Source organism: Phacochoerus africanus, chromosome 1 (genome assembly GCF_016906955.1).
Source record: "Phacochoerus africanus isolate WHEZ1 chromosome 1, ROS_Pafr_v1, whole genome shotgun sequence".
NCBI classification, from domain to species: Eukaryota; Metazoa; Chordata; class Mammalia; order Artiodactyla; family Suidae; genus Phacochoerus; species Phacochoerus africanus.
In genome coordinates this window covers 247,815,853-247,833,178 of record NC_062544.1, presented here as the reverse complement: position 1 = coordinate 247,833,178, position 17,326 = coordinate 247,815,853, and the positions used below count along the sequence as shown (strand labels likewise).

The 17,326-nt window shown below is 35.6% G+C and overlaps 1 protein-coding gene across 3 annotated transcripts in view; it reads left to right on the top strand.

The window, feature by feature from the left end:
• ZNF654 (zinc finger protein 654) overlaps positions 1 to 17,326 on the top strand; it is an 83,321-nt gene that overhangs the window by 60,797 nt on the left and 5,198 nt on the right. For 2 of the 3 annotated variants that reach the window (XM_047794366.1, XM_047794365.1), the window contains exons 4-7: positions 5,105 to 5,240; positions 8,156 to 8,358; positions 9,265 to 9,404; positions 15,087 to 15,228. In XM_047794366.1, the coding sequence (XP_047650322.1) occupies positions 5,105 to 5,240; positions 8,156 to 8,358; positions 9,265 to 9,404; positions 15,087 to 15,228 (621 nt within the window). The remainder of the gene's footprint in view (positions 1 to 5,104; positions 5,241 to 8,155; positions 8,359 to 9,264; positions 9,405 to 15,086; positions 15,229 to 17,326) is intronic. The other variant, XM_047794367.1, reaches the window with a different exon arrangement.

Sequence of the window (17,326 nt, the reverse complement as noted above, 5' to 3'; positions counted from 1 at the left end):
AAGCAGTAACTTTTTTCATTGTGTACTATTGTCTTTATATGAGCAAATTTATTTCCTCAAAAACATGGTAAATACTTAGGAACTTAGCCCAGAAAAACAGCAAATTTGTGAGAATTGTCTTTATGTAAAAGAAAGTTGCATAACATCTTTGAATTTTAAAGTGTTTTGCCATAAGATAACCAATGAAAGCATAATAATAAAAGATATGATCATTCTTATCTCACTTCAAAGTTTTATAAAAATTTTACTGTATTTTTAAGGCTTCATTTTCACAAAGTTAACCACACTGAATACCTTTTTATATTTTTTCCTTTGATTTCCTTTGATTTCCATAGCTTGCTTATGAATGAGTTTGACTTGGTATTTTGTAAGTTTATTCTGGAATCTGTATTTCACTTAAAATAAGACAGATATTTCATAGTGCTTCTATTTATACAGATTTCCATAAAACCTGTTTTGATTTTAAAAGTTATTTATTACTGAGAATGACTTCTCTGGTGTACCTTTCCTTCTCTGATTCTGTTGAAGCTTTTAACTACGAAGTAAGATAGCAACACTTAATAATGCAGGGCCTTCCTCCTTTATGGTAAGTACTAGAAGAGTGGAGTAGTACAAATTTTGAATATTTCAGGAGAAAAATTATTATGAATTGAAGTAGTTACTGGAGGCTTTTCTATGTGGAAAGATGCTTAGAAAAGGATTTAGTTAAGTTTATATGAAGTTGTAGGAGAAAAAGAGTGATACAGAAAAGGCATAAGCAAGAAAGTACAAGATTAAGTTTGGGAAACAAGGAAGAAACTAGACTGGAGAAAGAGTCACGATGTGCAATAATAAGTGAATGAATAGGTAGGTAAATTGAGAGGTCCTTAATCAGAGCTTTAAGAACGTTCATCCTATGAGAAGTGAAAGCGTTCAGATCAAGTTTGTGAAATGGCCAGAACACTGACCTGCAGCTTCACAGACATGTTGTAGTGGCCAACTCTAAAGTGGCAACAGGTTCAAGGAAGAAGAATCTTTTGAAACTAAACAGATTCCAAGAGAAGAGTGAGGAAAGCTATGTTTTCTGCAAAGACACAAGATTGTCTTTTTTTTTTTTTTTTTTGTCGTTTTTCCAGGGCCGCACCCAGGGCATATAGAGGTTTCCAGGTTAGGGGTCCGATCGGAGCTGTAGCAGGCAGCCTATACCAGAGCCACAGCAACGCCAGATCCAAGCTGTGTCTGCAGCCTACACCATAGCTTACAGCAACGCTGGATCCTTAACCCACTGAGTGAGGCCAGGGATCGAACCCACAACCTCATGGTTCCTAGTTGGATTCGTTAACCACTGAGCCACGATGGGAACTCCAAAAGACACAACATTGAATGGAAGTTTCTGAGGGAATTATATTTAGTACACTGCAGTGGGTAAATAAAGGATTACATTCATATACAGGCCCAATTTTTTACTTCGGTAAAGCATTCTTTAAAAATACAATATGAATATACTCTAGAAAAGTTGTAAATTCTGTAGTGATTTAAGTGCTTCCTTTTTCACTTGGAGGGCTTTTTTTTTTTTTTTTTTTGTCTTTTGTCTTTTTTGTTGTTGTTGTTGCTATTAATTGGGCCGCTCCCGCGGCATATGGAGGTTCCCAGGCTAGGGGTTGAATCAGAGCTGTAGCCACCGGCCTATGCCAGAGCCACAGCAACGCAGGATCCGAGCCACGTCTGCAACCTACACCACAGCTCACGGCAACGCCGGATCGTTAACCCACTGAGCAAGGCCAGGGACCGAACCCTCAACCTCATGGTTCCTAGTCGGATTTGTTAACCACTGGGCCACGACGGGAACTCCTCACTTGGAGGGCTTTTAAACTGAATATCATCCAAAAAGCCTCTATACTATTTAGAGAAAGAGCCAAAAGATACTTAGAAATTTGTTTTCTTTCATCCTGTGAAAGACCAAAATGAAATCTTATTTCATCTCTATTTCTTTTTTTTTTTGTCTTTTTGCTATTTCTTGGGCCTCTCCCATGGCATATGGAGGTTCCCAGGCTAGGCGTCTAATCAGAGCTGTAGCTGCCAGCCTATGCCACAGCCATAGCAACGTGAGATCCGAGCCTCGTCTGTGACCTACACCACACTCAGGGCAACGCCTGATCCTTAACCCACTGAGCAAGGGCAGGGATCAAACCTGCAACCTCATGGTTCCTAGTCGGATTCGTTAACCACTGCGCCACGACGGGAACTCCTCATCTCTCTATTTCTTATCCAGAGTTATTTCCCCATAGAAGTGGTCTCCAAAATATGATGTACTTGACTCAAGGAGTGTCCACACACAAAAAACAAACCTTTCATTTATAATTTTTATCTTAGAAAAATGAACTTAAGCTAGTTTATTAATTTTAGTGAAGGATTGATAGGTATACAAGTATATAATTTATAGTATAAACATTTATGAAAATGCACAGTAAATGTAGGCGGGTGCAGTCAAAAAGTATGCCAGAGTTGACTGTGGGGTGAGGATTGTTAAATATAGATTATCAGGGTTTTCCCCTAAAAACTTTGATTCAGTAAGTTGGAGTTGGGACCTGGGAATCTGTTAACAAGACCTCCAAGTGTTTTTGTTTGTTTGTTTATCCAATTTTCCAACTTTAAGAAATCAGCAGTAGATCTATTCACCGTATATTGACTTAGGCCCAAATCCTTTTCTAGGTCCCACAGTGCTGATGGCTGTGTGATTGGTGCCTCATACACTTTAACACTGCTAGAAAGATAGGCTGTCCAAGAGCTCAGCTGCAGAGCTAAAGCCTAGTTAGTGAATCAGGCTGGCATCTAGCTCACCTTATTTCTTATGCTTTAATTGGACCAAAAGCCAGTTTACAATAGTTTAATTTTATGGACATCAATATGTATGTCTACATGAGTAGACATACATGAGAGTAATTTAGGAGTTTGTTTATGGTGAGGTTTGAAATTGATGATTGTTTTTAACCATGAAGCTGTTGCCACAGATGATTATGTTACATGTGTTAAAAAATCATGGCTGATCAGTAACTTTAAACCTTATTTTAATGACTGTTGTAACATGCTAACACAAAGAAGTGTAAAAATTAATTTTATGCTAAGAATTAGGTGTCCTAAATAAAATATTTACTCAGAATCTTAAACTAGAAAAAATAATAGCTAACTTTTTTTTTTTTTTGACTTTTTAGGGCCACACCCATGGCACATGGAGGTTCCCAGGCTAGGGGTCCAGTTGGAGCTATAGCTGCTGGCCCACACCACAGCCACAGCAATGCGGGATCCAAGCCACATCTGCAACCTACACCACAGTTCACAGCAACGCTGGATCCTTAACCCACTGATCAAGACCAGGGATTGAACCTGCATCCTCATGTATGCTAGTTGGGTTCGTTAATTGCTGAGCCACGACGGGAACCCCAATAATAGCTAACATGTATTGAGTGCTCGTTATGTGCCAGGCATTATCCCAAGCACTTTTCAATAATGTGTATTATTGAATCCTCACAACAATCCTATGAAGTAGGTGTTATTAGTATCCACTATGCAGAGGAGTTAACTGAAGGAGCAGAGAAGGTTAAGTAACTTGCCCATTGTTTATAGTTTCTGCTTGCTTGCTTGCTCATTTTAATTTGGAATGCCCTAAATAACTTTTAGAAGATACTTCCATGTTTTGACTTCTTTGAATGATTCTTTATCTTGAAACTTGATTTCTTCTACTTCTTTGTTCTTTTATAAAACAAAACCTTTTATGTATTTTAATAATGAATGAAAAGTGGCATATAGATATCATTTCAGAATGCTAAATGATGAAAACATGGCAATTTAATAAAAGCAAAGTGTTTATTGCCACTTTGAATATGTAACCTAATGATTAATCTGATAAGTAAAATTTATAAATATATATGGTTTTATCCTTAAACTTCACTTTATAACTGTTACTAAGTTTTTCATGTCTGAGTGATTTTTTTTAGTACAATTCTGACACATGTTTGTGTTTTGATGTGCAGGTTATTCTAATTTTTACCATTGCCAATTTCAATATTTACTTTTTTCTTAAGGCCTTAGGCTCAATTTATGCATTTAAAAAAAATCTGCCTATACCTCCACTAGGCCTTTAGTTAATCTTTTTAAATTATGAAATTAAATTCCATGAAACATTTTAAAAAATATCTAACAAAGTATATAATGAATCAAGAAAGCATAAACAAATGATTAAACCTTATAAAATTTAAGTCTAATAAATTTAAAAATTCAGTAAACCATGTTCTCCTGAATATTAAATATTATTTACAAACTTATGTTGCATAATTAATATTTTAATCACAAGGCTAAGATAACAGATTCTCTAAAATCATTTCTAATACCTTTAAATTCCCCCAGAGGACATAGACAAATTATCAGTTAATGCCCAACTTATCAATAATGCCTTTATTTTAGATCTAATGCAAAGTCTTTATATTATAAGCTGGATTTATTCCTTCAACCTGTCCTTTTTCAGCCCAAGACTATAAATTTATTTACATAACAAAGGGGAATAGAATTTCCATCTTCCAACCTTCTACCACATCTAAAATTCTACCTTGGGAATCAGAGAAGGGTACCTGTACCTACCTGCCAACCAGAGTTTGCATTGGACAGGGACCTCTCCATTCCCTTATTGTCAGGCTCTTGCCTGCCATAATTAAAAACTTAAACTTTATGAGCCCTCACATAAATTTACTGAACATACACGTTTTACATTTTTGCAACCTGGTTCTTTTCCTAGAAACGCTGCATCCTGTGAGTTTTTCCATTAGGTTTTTGAAATCTTTTCTTTGCAATGATGCATCCCTTATGTTTTTCCCTTAGGTTACACTCCATCCCTGATGAAATGGGATTTTCTAAGTTCAATTATGTACAAACTGTGTAACCTTTGGCATTAAAGCCTATTTGTGTACTCATGGGGCTTTGACACCCTACTTAGGTTACTAAAGCAACCCTTTCTCTTTTAATAGTTTATCAGCTGCCTCATTGACCATCAGTCATTTTACTGACAATGATGATCAAGTTTAGTTTTTAACCCCTTTAAATTTACAAAGCCAAAATGATTTTTCTCTCCTAGGAATGCCAGAATCACCTCCGCAGATATGGAAATGTGAATCTGGAACTGGTGACTCGAATCATTAGAGATGGTGGCCCATGGGAAGATCCAGTGTTGCAAGCTGTTCTTAAAGCCCAGCCAGCATCTCAGGAGATAGGTACTTCAGGAGACTCAAAATCTAAACCAACATTTGTGAGAAGCAAACACAATTTCATTTTCTAACTAGAGCAGTAATAATGATTTTTCTTTATTTTATAATATTGAATAAGAGTAATGTATTTTCACATGAAGTGTGTTTAATTTGTTATATTAACTCAACCAAAGAGTGATTTTTTTTTTTTTAAAGGAGTTAGGAGAACCTCTGTTCTTCTTCTTTTTTTCTTTTTTTTAAATAATTTTTTGGCCGTGGCTTGCAGTAGCTTGATATGGGGTCTCAGTTCCCAGACCAGAGATTGAACCTGGGCCACATTAGTGAATGTGCTGGATCCTAACCTCTGGTCCACAGGGGAACTGCCCTAAGAGTGATTTTTTTTAACAGAAGACTATGTACAATTATTTCTACTAATCTCCCATTTATTAATGGGAATTCAGTGTTAACACATTTACCATCCAGATATTGCTTATTTACAAAGAGTTTTTTTTTTTTTGGTCACTTTATATTTTAAAAATCTAATTAAGTAGGAACACTCTTAAAACAAAATGCCCTGTTTAAGCACATAGACTCTCCATTATATAGGAAACTCTGTGAAGGATGGAACTCAGTGTTTCAGTTTTTGTTTTGATATACACTACTGTGTATCCTGTATCTAGCCCAGTGCCTGGTACAGAGTAGGCGCTCAGTATAAGTAATAGTTTATTGAATGAATCACCACATGATGAATGCATAAGTGAATGAATGACTTAATTATGTGAATAAGTAAATTTCAATTCCAAATACTCTAAAAGCAGTACTTCCCAAACATTATTCATTAATAGAAATTGTTTGTCTTATCCCCTTACCACCTGCATACTTTTTTTTGACATTACTTCCTCTCCAACCTAGATCCACAGTGGTTCCTGTTAGCCAAAATTTCCTTTTGAGTCAGGAAGCTCTGTCAACTACTTCTAGTTAAATCTTAAAAACAATTTTTTTTTTTGGCCATATTAGTCCTGAGCCCCAAAACATTTTGGTCACCAAAACTTAGCGTGTAAGCTCAGTAGCAGTGAATAAGCACAAAGTGAGAGCATGGTGAGAGCCTGTGGAGTGCAAGACAAGACCTCCCAGCCCTGGAACCATTCAGACAATGGTCTGGTGAGAAAGACATTTCACATCACTGATTGTCATGAGTAGGCTAAGATCTTTCCATTTGTCCCAGGTAAAGGGGTGGGAGTGGGTTGTGAATAGAACTGAATGGAGAAGGGGCTATGATTCTAGGGCTTAAGAGCAAGCTGACCCTGGATACAAGTGTAGAGGACTAGAACAAAGATGTGAGAGAAGATGAAAAAAGAGATAAGATCAGAAGTAGTACATAGCGGTGGAATGAGATGGAAAGTAGGCCAAGACTATAGAAGTAAAGAGCTAAGGTATATGTGACAGTGGTATAGTAGTATAAATATAAGGAATAATGCAAAGGAGACTAGCACTTCATGTGAGGGTCTCAGAACAGAATAAAAAAAAACCTGAGATCAGAGGAGAAAGAGTTGAATCATTGAGAAAAGGTATGAACCATCAAATACAAGGAAGGTAAGGGTGACAGTCTGAAGGAATCTCTGAGGAAACTGGGGAATGTGGCCACAGGGGTCAGGAGCTATGCAAAGGCAGATTCATAGGGAGTGAGAACAGAAGAGAAGAATTTGGGCTTTTAAAGTAGCTTTAGGCTTCTCTGAGTAGGAGCTAGAACAACAAAAGAGTAGAAAGGAAATAGGAGCTGGTTGGTGTGGGGGCTTATGGCCTTAATATATACAGTTTATGTATAGGTATGTATGTATGTGTGTATGTGTATATATACACATTAATAGTCCTTTTATATTTAAACTAGCATACCTCACTTTGGGAAAAGCTGCTCTAGAATCTCACTAATGTGGATGACTCTCCTCTAGTTGGTGATCATTAGGGTAAAAATAAGTCTGAAGTTTATCTTTGCATTAGAAGTTTATATATACATATTATTGTCTGCTTATATATTATAAACAGAATTATAAGGCAAATGTTGAAGCTCAAAACAGTATTTGTAGGCATTTCAGAAGCTAGTGATTAACCATGTGTAACCAATTAAAACACTTTTGGATTCGAAGTCATGAAAATGGGTTCCAGTTGCTGCTCTGCCACTTATTTAATTAATTCTTTGTCCTTGGGCAAGTCATTTGACCTCTCTGAGACTCAGTTTTGTGATCTATAAAACAATGATTATACCTGTCATGAGGTTGTTGTTAGGTCTAAATGATTATATAAAGGTGTTTGTATATTTTAAAATTGTGTAAAAGCAAGTATTAATTAGTAGTTATCCTTAAGGATGCATGAGCATATATAAGCAGTCCTATTTGGCACTACTGTTAGCTTAACTTTTTTTTGGAAAGTGATAAAACACATTTCTTTTAATGATTGAACTTTTTCATTAATTCAGATTACATTTCTCTATAACTAATCTGAATTAATGTGATTTTAATGACAAATTAGGATTTGGCCTTTTAATCTTACAGTAATGAAAATACTGGGCAGCAAGAGGGTAACATACATAATCTTAGACTGGAAAGAAATTCCAGACCTCATGTCATTTGAAATATATTTTAACATAATAGTGTATGTAAAAAAAATTTCATGTTTTTTTCTTTTTATAATTTTGTTTACTTTTTAGACTGAGAAAGAATCTGCAGATATTTCTTGAGCACAGCTTTGATGTCACTCATATTTCCGTTTTTCCAGTCATTTAAGTGAATATTCTTTTCACAAATAAACTCTAAGGAAAGTGATATTTAATTAAATAACTAGTTAGTTTAATTAGATACCACATGTTACTGCTGAAGTTTCAAAGAACAAAGTTTGAGACAGTCTTTTTTTGAGAGTAATAAGAGTCTGTTTTCTTTTTAATATAGTGAACAAATATTTAAGTTCTGAAAATCCACTATTCTTTGAACTACGTGCCAGATACCTAATTGCCTGTGAACGCATACCTGAAGCAATGGCTCTTATTAAATGTTGTATAAATCACCCAGAAATCAGTAAAGACTTGTACTTCCATCAAGCACTCTTCACATGTCTGTTTATGTCACCTGTAGAAGATCAGCTATTCCGGGAGGTATTGTTTGAGATTATGTTTGCCTATTACCATTTGCACCTTACCAAAAAAAAAAAGTACCCATTCTTATTAAATTCCCTTTACAGTAAAACCAAAAGTTTTAAGATTACAATATTTAGATGTGTTCCCTTTGGTTCCATTCTTTATGCTCATATTGAGTTATACCGAGTCTGATATGAACAAATGATGAAATAAAAATTTTCTTTGACAAGCCTTATTTGGGTTGAATGAGCTTCTGGTGTGACAGAGAAGAGGTTAAATAAAAACTGTGAAGCATGATTTTTGCTTCTTTTTTTGTCTTTTGTCTTTTTTTGTTGTTGTTGTTGTTGTTGCTATTTCTTGGGCCGCTCCCGTGGCATATGGAGGTTCCCAGGCTAGGGGTCGAATCGGAGCTGTAGCCACTGGCCTAAGCCAGAGCCACAGCAACGCGGGATCGGAGCCGCGTCTGCAACCTACACCACAGCTCACGGCAATGCCGGATCGTTAACCCACTGAGCAAGGGCAGGGACCGAACCCTCAACCTCATGGTTCCCAGTCGGATTCGTTAACCACTGCGCCACGACGGGAACTCCGATTTTTGCTTCTTAAATAAATAGTAAGAAATTAAATGCTTATATTTGTTATTTTGTTGTGTTTTTTACAGCTGAAAGAATTAATCTTTTCCTAATACGAACCCTGTGTTCCTACAAGTTGTGGACATTAGTGAGATTAAAAGTAGTCACTGTAAACTGTAGGTGCTGTATAGTGAAACTATGAAACCATGAAAATATTTCTATACAGTTCATCATTGTCTTTGTGGAAGAAAACTAGAAATCTCATTTCTGAATGCTCAATTTAAATATTTATTGCAGCTGTCTTTCTAAATATTTTTAATGATACAAGTTGATTTTTCTTTTTCTCTTATAGCATTTACTGAAAACTGATTGTAAGAGTGGAATTGATATCATCTGTAACACTGAGAAAGAAGGCAAGACTATGTTAGCCTTGCAACTCTGCGAATCCTTTCTTATTTCACAGCTCCAGAATGGGGATATGTATTGTATCTGGTAAGTATTCCTAATACATAAATTGAAATGGTGAGATGGGGAAAAGAATTGTTTAGCAGAGACTGTACTTAATATTTTTTAAAAAGTTATGTGAAAATGTTAAGCCACTGTCTTTTTCTTGTTTACTATACAAGAAACAGTAGTAGGTTGCAAGACCTAAAGGATTAAAAAAGAAAGTGATCATGTACCAGCAATTGTGTTAATGTTTAAGGAATGTATTATAGTGAAATGATTATGTTTTAAATTTAGTATTTTTTTAGTTTATTTTTTAGAGCAGTTTTAGGTTTACAACAAAATCAAGAGGGAGGTACAGACTTTCCCATATACTCCCTGTCCCCACAAATGCATATCCTCCCCCATTATCAAGATCACTCATTGTGAATAGCACATTTTTCACCAAGGATGAACCTACACTGACACATATTAGTCATCCAAAGTCCACAGTTTACCTTAGGGCTCACTCTTGGTGTTAATTATTCTGAGTTTGAGCAAATATATAATGACATATATTCATCATTATAGTATCATAGAGTATTTCCACTGCCCTAAAAAATCCTCTGTGCTCTACCTATTCATCTCTCCCTCCCACCCTGCCCCTACCTCTGGAAACCACTTTTTTTTTTTTCTTTTCCCTATCTCCATAGTCTTACCTTTCCAGAATATCATATAGTTGGAATCATACAGTATGTAGCCTTTCAGATAGGCTTCTTTCATTTAGTAATATTCATTTAAGGTTCCTCCAAATCTTTTCACAACTTGATAGCTCATTTCTTTTTAGTGAATAATATTCCATTATCTGGATGTACAGTTTATTTATCCATCACCTCAAAGGACCTCTTGGTTGCTTCCAAGGTTTTGCAGTTATGAATAAAGCTGCTCTAAACATCTGTGTGCAGGTTTTTGCGTGGACATAAGTTTTCAACTCCTTTGGGTAAATACCAAGGAGCATGATTGCTAGATCATATGGTAAGGGTATGTTTAGTTTTGTAAGAAATTGCCAAACTGTCTTCCAGAGTGGCTGTACCATTTTTCATTTCCATCAGCAACGTGTGAGAGTTCCTGTTGCACCACATCCTCACCAGCATTTGTTATTTTCAATGTCCCAGATTTTGGCCATTCTAATAGGTGTGTAGTGGTATTTCGTTGTTTTAATTTGCATTTCCCTGATGACATACAATGTGAAGCATCTTTTCATATGCTTATTTTCTATCTGTATATCTTCTTTGATGAACTGTCTGTTAAGGTCTTTGGCCCATTTTTTAACTGGGTTGTTTTCTTGTTGAATTTTTTTTTTGTCTTTTTGCCATTTCTTGGGCCACTCCCACGGCATATGGGAGGTTCCCAGGCTAGGGTTCTAATCGGAGCTGTAGCCGCCAGCCTACGCCAGAGCCACAGCAACGCGGGATCCGAGCCGCGTCTGCGACTTACACCACAGCTCACAGCAACGCCGGATCGTTAACCCACTGAGCAAGGGCAGGGACCGAACCTGCAACTTCATGGTTCCTAGTCGGATTCGTTAACCACTGCGCCACGACGGGAACTCCCGAATTTTAAGAGTTCTTTGTATGTTGTGAATAATAGTCCTTTATCTGATGTGTCTTTAACAAACATTTTCTCCCAGTCTGTGGTTTGTCTTTTAAGTCTCTTGATATTGTCTTAAATGGAGAATCTTTTAATCTAAATGAATTTCAGCTTATCAGTTATTTCTTTCATAGATCATGTCTTGGTATTGTATCTAAAAAGGCACCATCATATGCAAGGTTATCTAGGTATTCTCCTGTGTTATCTTCTAGGAGTTTTATAAGTTTCTGCATTTTCTATTTAGACCATGATCCATTTTTAATTTTTGTAAAAGGAGTAAGGTCTGTGTCTAGATTCATTTTTTTTTTTCTAATGTGGATGTCTAGTTGCTCTAGCACCATTTCTTAAAAAGGCCATCTTTGTTCTATTGTATTGCCTTTGCTCCTTCATCAAAGAACAGTGACTGTATTTATGTAGGTCTATTTCTAGGCTCTCTGTTCTCTTCCATTGATCTATATGTTTGTTCTTTTTCCAGTACAACACTGTCTTCATTATGTTTGATTTATATTAAGTCTTGAAGTAGGGTAGCATCAGTCCTCCAACTTTGTTCTTCAGTGTTGTATTGGCTATTCTGGGTGTTTTGTCTCTCCATATAAACTTTAGAATAAGTTTGTTGATATTTATAAAATAACCTGTTGGGATTTAGACTGGGATTGAACCTGGGATTGATTAAATTGGGAAGAACTGATAACTGACAGTATTGAGTCTTCCTACGCATGAACATGGAATCTCTCTCCATTTGTTCAGTCCTTTGATTTCATTTGTAAGAGTTTTGTAGTTTTCCTAATACAGATCTTGTAACCTTGTACATATTTAGTTAGATTGATACCTAAGAATTTCATTTGGGGGGTGCTGGTATAAATAGTAGTATGTGACTATTAGTTTTTCTCAACATTTTTAAAACACTTAAAAGTTATTAGCAGAATATATGAAGCATCCAATTTACCCACCAATCATGTAATTTAGAATGTGGTTTGAGAGTACGTTTATTATCAACCCTTCAAGTGCTATTAGGTGAAATCATGAATAATAATTAGGAAATATTCTGACAATTTCTGCCTCTCCTACCCCAGTACACACAAACACAACCTACCACTCTGACATGTCATTAATTCTTAAGAGAAAACTAGGTTTCATTTGCCTAACATCATAATATGAAATGATATGGGCTATAAACATTTTTAAATAAATGCTTTCAAATTTTTAAGTTCTTAAATACTTAAAAAATAATAGCTTGAAGAGGTTTTAAACTTATTTAACATATTATAGATTTTATAGATTAAAATCTTTGGACTCAGAGATAAGGGTCAAATAGCTGATTAAAAGCACAGGGTCTAGAAATTAGTGGACTTATCTTTTACAGGACTATACTCTTATTATACAAACTTTTATTAAAAAGTTTACCATGTATATAGGAGATGGTGGTAAGACATAAATTTAAATAATTTTCAAAGTATTTGAGTTCCCATCATGGCACAGCTGAAACAAATCTGACTAGGAACCATGAAGTTGTGGGTTTGATCCCTGGCCTCACTCAGTGGGTTAAGGATCTGGCGTTGCTGAGAGCTGTGGTGTAGGTCGCAGAAGTGGCTCAGGTCTGGCATTGCTATGGCTGTAGTGTAGGCCAGCAGCTCCAGCTCCAGTTAGACCCCTAGCCCGGGAACCTTCATGTGCCACGGGTACAGCCCTAAAAAGACAAATAAATAAATGAGTCATTTTCAAAGTATTATTTCTTGATATGTAGTTATTCTGAAAGGGGATATAGTCATGACTGTTATAGTATATCTTTTCCTATGGTGACAGGAATGTTCTCTGTCCTAGTCTGTAAGATATTTAAACAGGATATCGTTAGTCTTTTCATTTTAACATATTCATAAGTAAACTGGAATCAGGTGTAAACAAACCAAAAAAAAAAAGGAAAATATATTTTATTTTCTTCTCTTAGCTAAGCAATTTCTCCTCTTTAAGGAAGGAACTTTAAAAATAGAACAGTGCCTATCTTTCCTGCTCCTGGCCACAGTCACCTTCTAAGAATAGAAGCTGCCTAACTGAAAAGAAACCTTTAGCCTTCTTCTTTGTCCTTCCTTCTTGTTGAGTTCTGATCACCTACCCTCTTATTTCTTCTACCTCTCCTTTATATTTCTGAGTGCTGGGTCTTGTTCTTGCTTTTAAAAGTTGATTTTCACTGTAACTTGAAGAGCAAGATTCTTTCCAGCTTACTAAATCTGTGTTGTCTGTTTCATCTTGGTCTTAAAGCTTACTCTTCATTTCCCCTCTATGAGAACAAAACCTGATTCATGGTCCAGTTTTGCTCTATCTCAAGCCAGTGAAGCAAGCTTCTAATCCATTTCTCTCACCATCAATGACAATAATAATAATAATGATGATTATAATAGCAACTACTTACATTTGCTGAGTGCTTCTCTTAGTCTATGCTTTATGTATACATTATCTCATTTACTCCAGTAGTTTTATGGGGTAGATAATAGCCCAAGCTATTGAAATAGTAAATAATGAAGCCAAGATTCAAACTCAGGCAACCTGACTCACAGACTCTTCTATTAAACATTACTTACACTAAATGGGTATACTATGAAAAAAAAATTTTATGTGGTGAGGGTGGCTGTAGTCCTTGTTATAAGTCTCTCTGCAACTAGATAACTTGATGGTTGTATTAGTAGTTAGGTGCCTTGGAAATGTGTTTGTACACCAAATCAGTGCTCTATTTTCCTTTAAGGTCCTTTGTTTGTAAAGAAAATGTAAGCTTCATTAAACTTTGGTTTTTGCAGAGGTTACCAGTGAGTGATTTATGAAACATCAGTATATATGAGACATTGCACTTACGTGTTTTCACTTACCTCTCTTAATTCTTTTTATGTATAAGAAAACTATGGGTAAAAGAGATAAAAGCCACACAGCTAGTAATAAAATGGAGGTGGAATTTATACTAGTCAGTTTGCAAATGATATCATCCTATGTCTAACAAGTGTAGGGGAAAGGTAGTATTTATTGAACAGATACTAAGGTGTATGACATGAGCCACAAAAAGGGCAAGGATATAGGTGGTCCTTGAAGATAACTGTTAATAGTGAGATTACTTTTTTTTTTTTTTTACTGCCAGTTGATTTCAGTCTTTCCTTGTTGCAGACCAGAAGGAATGCCAACAGACCCCAAGTGTCATAGTTTAGAGTTGTGAATATTCCAGGGATTCCCTAACTGACTTAATTGGGGTCAGTTTCCCATCCCTCAGTTAATATTTGAAGGAGAGTGAGGAGGGTCACATAGGAGGCCTGGCCACTGTGGTTCCAACTCTGTGTAGTAGGGCTATTCTTAGAAAATGGTTGTTTAGCTGTGAATGGATAGTGCCATGCCAGTTGGTATGTAATGCTCTATTGAGATATAGGTCTCTCTTATTTCTAAGCTTCTGTTCTCTCCACTTCTTCCACAACACAGTGTGTCGTCAGGGAAATAGGACTTAAATAAGGAAGTATATGAAAGGCATGAAATCAATGAGAGATAAAATCTGTTCTGAAGTAGTTATTACTTTAGTTCAGGGTATATCATGAAGGTTTTCATAAAGAAAAAGCACTTGATGTGGACTTTGAAAGATTAGCTCATCTTAGAAATGAAGTATTTTTCCAGGTAAAGCAGTAAGCAAAAAAAGTGAGAGTAAATGAAGTACATTAACTGACACTTGAAGAAAGCAACCTAGAAGAATGCCCAGGATTCAAATCTTGATCCTACTGACTCTAAAACTCATGTTTCTGTTCCTTTTTTTTTTTTAAACACTATAAAGCATATTGAACAAGTACTTAGTGAAAAAATCTTGGAGGCTGGAAGCAGATTGGTTTAGCAACTCTTGAAGAAGTACATATGGAAAATTAAAGGGCCAAACATGGTACCATTGAGAAAGAGTAACTGTGGGCATCCTCTGTTAGTCCCAAATAGGTAATAAAAGCAACTTTGGAGTTAACTTAAAAGCCATTTACACCCACTTTGTATACATCCAGACAGGGCACTATAGAATCAGGGAAAGATAGCTAATGTCTATATTTGAATAAACTGTATTTTTGATATTTCTCTTTTTTTTCTCATTTACAGGGAGTTGATTTTCATCTGGAGTAAACTTCAACTTAAGTCTAATCCTTCAAAACAAGTTTTTGTAGATCAATGCTACCAGCTTTTACGAACAGCAACTAATGTGAGAGTCATATTTCCTTTCATGAAAATCATTAAAGATGAGGTAAATAGGCTATATTTATCCCTATATTTTAAATTAAATTTAAATGACACTTCACGGAAACTTGAATCTCTTTTATGGTAAAATTTATTTGATTATATAATTGAAGAAAGGGAAGATTTTAAGGCCACATTCTCCATTTACTATATCCTCCCCTCCTCCCAACAGGGTATATACATAAATGGTATACTTGTAAAGAGTATACATAAATGAAAATAACTGAAAAAAGGAAAAAAAGCCAATTTGGTGTTATATAAAGTTTAATATGGGAACAACTGCTTCTGTAAGAAGCTGTCTTTTCTTTTTTTTTTTATAATGATTTTTATTTTTTTCCATCATAGCTGGTTTACAGTGTTCTGTCAATTTTCTACTGTACAGCATGGTGACCCAGTTACACATACATGTATACCTTCTTTTTTCTCACATTATCATGCTCCATCATAAGTGACCAGACATAGTTCCCAGTGCTACACAGCAGGATCTCATTGCTAATCCATTCCAAAGGCATCTATTAATCCCAAGCACCATCTATCCCACTCCCTCCCCCTCCCTCTTGGCAACCACAAGTCTATTCTCCAAGTCCATGATTTTCTTTTCTGTGGAAAGGTTCATTTGTGCTGTATATTGCGTGTTCACTGCAGCACTATTCACAATAGCCAAGACATGGAAACAACCCAAATGTCCATTGACAGATGATTGAAGCTATCTTTTCATAAATTTAAATAAGCCTGTCACTTTTAACATCATTCTAAATCCTGTTTGTAGCATCTTAATTTATAAATGAACTTGTGTACCTATAGGTATTACCTGATTGGTGTCATAGAGAAATACAGTTCATAGTTTGAAGTATGTTTTTTAGGTGAAAAGCAACAATAAATTGAGGCATTTTTGAAACCTAAGAAGAGATTTTTTTTAAGTGTTTATTTAAATAATAGTTAAAAATCCATTACCTGTTTTTGAAAATAGTTCTGAAGTAAGTTTTTCATGGGCCACTGGCAAGTGAATACGATTCTACATGTAATTCCTCTGAAAGTGGATCCTACTGATCCTTTTACTTTTTCTCCTCAAATAGTAACAGAACTTTGAATACAAAGATAGGGAAGATAAAGCTACCTTACATTTTAGGTAGCTCCATTTAACTGAATCTTTATGTGGGTTACTTTTAAATATATAAGGAGGCATCCATTAAATAATATATTTTAATTTTTTAATATATTTATGCATTTATCACATTCATTATCACATTACTCATTATATGTATGACCACGAATATTCATAGTCTTATATTGTAGAGTTAGCATTATATCAGATGGGTTTTTTTGGTCTTTTTAGGGCCACACCCATGGCATATGGAGGTTCCCAGGCTAGAGGTCAAATTAGAGCTGTAGCCACTGGCCTATACCACAGCCACAGCAATGCCAGATCCAAGCCACATCTGTGACCTACACCACAGCTCATGGCAACACTGGATCCTTAACCCACTGAGCAAGGTGAGGGATCAAACCTGTGTCCTCATGGATGCTAGTCAGATTCTTTTCTGCTGAGCCACAACGGAACTCCTAGAGGGTTTTTTTAAGTTTTCTGTTTTGCTGACTGCATTAATAGCTTCATTATTAATGAAATGTCATTCAAATGCATTGTCAAAGTAAACCTTTCTCCTCACCAAAAAAAAAAAACCCAAACAACAACAAAAAAAACAAAAAACCACTATGCTATAGAGTACTTCTTAACATTTGAAGTGCATCTGAACCACTTGTAAAACTTTAAACAAATTAAAAAATGTATCTTTTTTTTAAACATATGATTCTCATTTATACCAAAACTGAGATACTTCATTTTGGAAAGTTTACAACAAAGGTGAAGTTCAACCAGTATGTATCATAGAGCTTTCTCGTTTTCATATGTCTGGTCAACCTAAGAATACATGATAAGGGGGAAAAGTTCAAAGATGAAATAAATGTTTAAAATGTGCTTTTGATAATATACTCTACTAAAAACATTTTTTTTTTTCTGCTGGAATAGATCATTCACATGCCTCAGTGCTGGGAAAAGAGGCACAGGCAATGCTGTTTGAGTTCAGAAGCAGACATTACAGTTAGCA